General features: G+C 42.2%; 1 protein-coding gene across 1 annotated transcript in view; it reads left to right on the top strand.

Annotated features, from left to right (window-relative positions):
* Positions 1–384: 384 nt before the first annotated feature.
* LOC123926595 overlaps positions 385–6,203 on the top strand; it is a 33,428-nt gene continuing 27,609 nt past the window's right edge. Inside the window, exons 1-3 of the mRNA XM_045980546.1 lie at positions 385–2,419; positions 2,669–4,009; positions 4,163–4,471. Of these exons, the coding sequence (XP_045836502.1) occupies positions 417–2,419; positions 2,669–4,009; positions 4,163–4,471 (3,653 nt within the window). The 5' untranslated portion in view covers positions 385–416. The remainder of the gene's footprint in view (positions 2,420–2,668; positions 4,010–4,162; positions 4,472–6,203) is intronic.

The raw sequence follows: 6,203 nt of genomic DNA, 5'->3' as shown, positions 1-6,203 counted from the left end.
CTGATATGCTAGTACCAGAGACACAGTTTCAAGGTGTAAAAAATTTAGGGAGGGACCAAATGTCCAACTTGGAAGTTAACATTTCTTATAGAATTGTCTCTCAGCCAGAGAAACCAGATGAAATATCTATGGGGTTGACTCCTGAGTTACAGTTGCCAAGTGTAAACTATTCTGAGTTGGCTAGAAGAACAAAGTTACAAGGTATAAAATCTTCTGAATTGACCCGAGGGCCAGGTGCGGGGGGTATGAAACCAATGGAGCTGACCCCAGACTCAAAACTTCAAGGTGTAAAATCTGAGTTGTTGACCTCGGAGCTGAAAGATGTGAAATCTGTGGTCTTAACTACAGGACAGGGTCTAAAAGGTACAAAATCTACTTTGCTAACCCCTAGTCCACAGCTGGAAGGTGAGAAATCTATGGAGATAACTGCAGTGCCATGGATAGACTATGTCAAACCTGTGAAAAGTACCAAAGATACCAAGCTTCAAGGTACAACTTCTGACTTGATTCTGCATGCAAGAATTCAAGACTCCAAAGCTGCGGAGTTGGTCCAAAGAACACAACTGCAAGATGTGCAAACTGTGGAATTGAAAATTGAAAGTGAGAAATCTGTGCCTTTTGCACCAGGGCCATTACTCCAAGGGTCTGAACTGCAAGGTGTGAAACCCAAGGAACTGACTTTAGAGCCACAAACCCAAGATAGTAAATTTGTCGACAGTACCCCGTGTTTCAAGCATCAAAGTTTAAAATCTGTAGAGGAAACTCCAGATTCAGAGCCGCAATGTGTACAATCTGTAAAGTGGACCCCAAGGCTAAACAAGCAGGAAGTAAAATCTGTGAAAGTGACCAGAAGATCAAAGTCTCAAGGAGTAAAAACTGTGGATTTCGCCCCAAGGCAACAGTTTCAAGAGACAGCACTCATGAATTTAACTTCTGGGCCAGAACAGGATGGCACGATATCTGTAATCTCACCAAAGCAGCAATGTGTGAATTCAGAGCAGGTGAAGAGAGGGGCTATGTTGGACGATAGGCTGTCTTTGGAGTTACTTCCAGAGCTAAAATTTAAAGGTAAAAAATTAGTAGACCTCAATTTTGAGTTACAGTTTAAAAGTATGAAATCAGACTTGACTCCAGAATCAAATATTCAAGGTTTAAAACCTGAAGAATTCAAGCCTGAACCACTTGAACCACAGTTGCAAAGCATAAAGTCTCCTAAGTTGACCCCAGGGGCACCATTGCACCAAATTAAAGGCTCAGAGTTCGCTTCAGAGCCACAGCTTTGTGTAAAAACCGTTGAGTTAAAACAAGAGCCACTGCTTGAAAGTATGAGATGCATTCAGTGGATACCAGGACCTAAGTTCCAAGCTGTGAAATCTGTAGAGTTAAATCTCAGGTCACAGTCTCAAGGTGTTAAATCTCTAGGGTTGAGATCTTCGACACAGTTAAGAGATGTGAAGTCATCTGAATTGACTCTAGGGTCAAAAACTCAAGGTGCGACATATACAGAGTTCAACCTTGGGCCACAGTTGCAGAACATGAAAATCCCTGGGGTGCTCCCAGGAACACAGCTGCACAAAGGGAAGCTTTTGGCATCAACCTCAGAGCCACAGCTTCAAGATGTAAAAACTACTGAGCTCAAAAAAGAGCCACAGCTGGAAAGAATGAGGTGTATCCAGTGGATACCAGGACCTGATTTCCAAGGTGTGAAATCTATAGGGTTACAGTCTCAAGGTGTCAAGTCTCTAGGGTTGAAACCTTTGATACAGTTAAGAGATAGAAAGTCATCTGCGTTAACTCCAAGGCCAAAGCTCCAAGATACGCAATCTTCAGCATCACTCCAGGAACATAAGCTTCAAGACTGTGATTTGAAACCTTGTCTCCAGGTTAGAAGTGTGAAATCATGTGAGCTGACTTCAGGGTCAAAGCTCTGTGATATAAAATTTATGCCACTGAAATCTAGGCTTTGCATGCATGATGGGAAATCTAAATTGACTGCAAAATCAAAGCTTCAAGAAGTGAAACCCTTACATTCATCTCCAGGAGCACAGCTTCAACGTGTGAAATCTCTGGTGCTTATGGAAGATTCACAGCTTCCTGGTGTGAAATCTGGGGTATTAAGCCAAAGGTCACAATTACAAAGCAATACAACTATAGAATTGAACTCCCCACTACACTTGACAAGCATGAAGTCATCTGAATTGACTCTTCAGACAAAGCTTCAAGGTGTGAAATCTGAGAATTTCAACTCTGGGTCACAGTGGCATGATCTAAAACCTTCTAAGTTGTCACCTGAGGTAAAGTCCCAAGATAAGACATTTACTGAGTTAAATCCAAGTTCACAGTTGAAAGGTATAACATTTTCTACACTGATCACAGGGACAAAGATTCAAGGTACCAAGTGTACAGATTTCAACCTTGGGCCATTGTTACAACATGTGAATTCTTCTGAAAGGACCTCAAAGACAAAGCTTCAAAATGTAAAACATAAAGAAAGCTGTCCCAGTCCCCAGGTGCAAGTTGTGAAATCTTCTGACCTGACCCTTGGATCAAAGCTTCAAAATGTGCAATTGGTGTTCAACCCTGACCCACAGTTTCAAGGAGTGAAAAGTTCTAAATCAATTTCAGAAACAAAGATTCAAGATATGGAGTCTGTGAATGTCAAACCTAGGCCACAGCTGAGACGTGTGAAATCTTCTGAATTGATACAGGGGACAAAGCTTCAAAAAGTGAAGTCCGTGGATTTCAAGTCAGGCCCACAGTTGGAAGATAGGACATCTTCTAGATTGATCATGGGTATAAAGCTTCAAGATGTAAAATCTCTGAATTTTAAGTCTGGACCACACTTGAAGGATGTGATATCTTCACAACTGATCCCAAGGGAAAAGCTTCTAGGTGTGAAATCTGCAGAACTGAAAGCTAATCCAAAGTTACAAGGTGAGAAATCTTCTGATTTGATCCTGGAGAGGAAGTTTTCAGGTGTGAAAGCAGGCCCACAGTTACAAGATGTGAAATGTTCTGAGTTGATCATGGGTATAAAGCTTCAAGATAAAAAATCAGCAGGGTTTGGTTCTAGATCACACTTGCAAGGTATGAGATCTTCTGAAGTGATCCCAGGGTCAAAACTTCAAGAAGTGAAACCCTCTGAATTCAACCACGGTCCAAAGCGACAAGGTGGAAAATCTGATTTAATTCAGATGAGGAATCTTCAAGGTGTGAAATCTGTGGAGTTCAACCCTGGACCTCAGAGACAAGGTGAGAAATCTGATTTGATGCTAGAGTGCAGACTCCAAGATTTGAAATCTGTTGAGTTAAAACCTGTTCTGCAGTTACAAGGTGTCGCATCTTCTGAGTTAACGCCCAAAACAAAGCTTCAAAATGGAGAACATGTGGAGCTCCTTACCAGACCCACGTGGCAAGACATGAAACCTCTTGAATTGACTCTAGGTGCAAAGACCCAAGATGTGAAATCTTTGGGGTTTGAGTCAGTCCCACAGTTACAAAATGGGAAATTGCCTATGTCGACACCAGGATCACACATTCAAGTCCTGAAATCTCTGAAATTCAGCCCTGGGGCGAAGTTGCAAGGCGCAAAATCTCATGAGTCTGTAAAGCTTCAAATAATGAACACCACAAAGGTCAACCATGACCTAGAACTCCAGGTCACAAAAACCTCTGAGTTAGCCTTGGAATCAAAGATTTGCAATGTGATATCTTCCGAGTTCAATGCTGGGAAGCAGCGGCAAGAAGAGACGTCTTTTAAGTTGAAACCATGGCCAGAGCTTCAAAGTGTGAAATTTGTGGTATACAACCCTGGACTACATTTGCAACATATAAAATCTTCAGAATTGTGCAAAGAGACAAAGCCCCAAGATGTGAAATCTAAGGAATCCAATCCTGAGCAACAGTGGCAAGATGTTAAATCTTCTGAGTTATGCCAGGGATCAAGGCCTCAAGGTATGTCATCTTTCAAGTTCAATCCTGGGCCACAGTTACAAGAGATAAAACCCGAGTTGTGCACAGACAGGAAGCTTCCATATGAGCAATTTCTGGAAACGAAGCATCAGCCTAAATTACAAGGTGGGAAATCCTCTGAATTTAATCTAGCCCCACAGCTTCAGTGTATAAATGTTAGGCCATTCAGTACTGGACCACAACTGAACAGGGTAAAATCTGAGTTGAATTCTGGATCAGAGTCTCGAGGTATAAAATCCCAGGTGTTCTGCCCTGGGCCACCTTTGCAAGATGTGAATTCTTCTGCATTTATTTCAAAACCAAAACTTCAGTGTGTAAATTCTGTTGGATGCAAATCTGAGCCACCCTTGCAAGGTATAAACCCTTCTGAATTAACTTCAGTTTCAAAACGTCAAGGTACAAAGTCTTCTGAGTTGAGTTCAGAGATCCCAAGGGAGACGACTATGGTGTTCAACCTTGATCCACCTTCGCAAGATTTGAAATCTGAATTGATTCCAGGGTCAAAGTTTCTTGCTATAGCACCTATGGAATGCAGCCCTGAGCCACAGATGAAGTGTATAAATTCTTCTAAGTTGAATCCAGAGCCAAAATTACAATGTGCAAATTCTGTGGGGTGCAAACCTGGGCCACCTTTGCAAGGCGTACAGTACTTTGAACTGATTCCAGGGACAAAATGTCAAGGTACAGGATCTCAGGTGAATCCGGGATCCAAGAATCCAAGTGAGACATCTATGGTGTTCAGCGCTGAACCACATTTACAAGATTTAAAATCCGAATTGATTCCAGGGTCAAAGTTTCTTGCTGTAGCACCCATGGAACGCAACCCTGGGCCACAGATGAAGTGTGTAAATTCTTTTGAGTTGGATCCAGAGCCAAAGTTACAATGTGCTAATTCTGTGGGGTCTGAACTCGGGCCACCTTTGCAAGGTATACAATCTTTTGAGTTGACTTCAGGGGTTAAATGTCAAGGTATGGGATCTTTTGATTTGAATCTGGGGTCAGAAGTTCTAGGTATGAAATCTCTTATGTTCAACCCTGTGCAACATTTACAAAATGTGAAACATGAATTTAGTCCAGGCACAAAGTTTCAAGGTATAACATCACAAGAATTAAACTGTGGCCCACAGCTGCAAGGCGTGAATTCTTCTGATTTGAATTTTGGGTCAGAACTTCAATGCATAAATGCTATAAAGTTTAATCCAGACCCACAGATGCAAGGCATGAAACCCTCTGAATTGAATCCTACGTCAGAATATCAAGGTACAAAATCTATTCTGTTCAACGCTGGACCACATTTGCAAGGTGTGAAAGCTTCTGAGTTAATTCCAGGGACAAAGTTTCCAGAAATACAGTTTTTGGAGAACCACTGTGGGTCACAGCAACAAGTTATGCACCCAGTGTTCACTTTAGGCTCTTCACTGCATGGTAGGAAATCTGTGTTATTTTTACCAAAGCCACTGCTTGAAGATGTAAAGTCTGTGAAGATGAACAAAGAGCCAGTGTCCTGTGGTGGAAATTCTGTGAAACTGGCTTCAGGCTCTAAGCTGCAGGACTTGAAGTGTGAGATGTTTGCACTAGAGCCATGTTTTACAAAAGTGAAATCTGTGGAGTTAAATCCAGGGCCACATCCTCAAGGTATGAATTCTGGGGAGCTGCCCTCACACCTCAGGCAGCCTAGTGAGAGATCTGTGGTGTTTGCACCAAAGTTGTGTTTTCAAGGTGTGAAATCTCTGGAGTTGAAACCAGGGCCACAACCTCAAGATGTGAATTCTAAGGGTTTGATTTCTTGCCTCAGGCAGAAATCTGTGGTGTTTGAATCAGAGCCATGTTCTCAAGATGTGACATCTTTGAAGTCAAACCTACAGCTACAGCCTCAAGGTGCTAATTCTTCAGGGTTTCCATCATTCCTAAGGTCCCCAAGTGTTAATTCTGAGGTGTTCGCACCGGAACTATGTTTTCAAGATGGGAAATCTGTAGAGTTGACACCAGGGTCCCCACAGCAAGGTATGAATTGCCAAGAGTTGACTTCAGGATGTCACGGTATGAAATCAATAGTGTTGGCACCAGAGCCAACTAAGAAGTTCATACCAGGACCCATGTTGAATGGTGTTAAATTTTCAAATTTGTCTCCAGAATCACAACGACAGGGTGAGAAACCTTTGGAGTTTCCTCCAGAAGCAAAGTTGCAAAGTATAAAACATGTGAAATTGTCTTCAGCATCACTGCAACAA

The sequence above is a fragment of the Meles meles genome, chromosome 16 (genome assembly GCF_922984935.1).
Source record: "Meles meles chromosome 16, mMelMel3.1 paternal haplotype, whole genome shotgun sequence".
Taxonomy (NCBI): domain Eukaryota; kingdom Metazoa; phylum Chordata; class Mammalia; order Carnivora; family Mustelidae; genus Meles; species Meles meles.
This window is presented reverse-complemented; position numbering and strand designations above follow the sequence as displayed.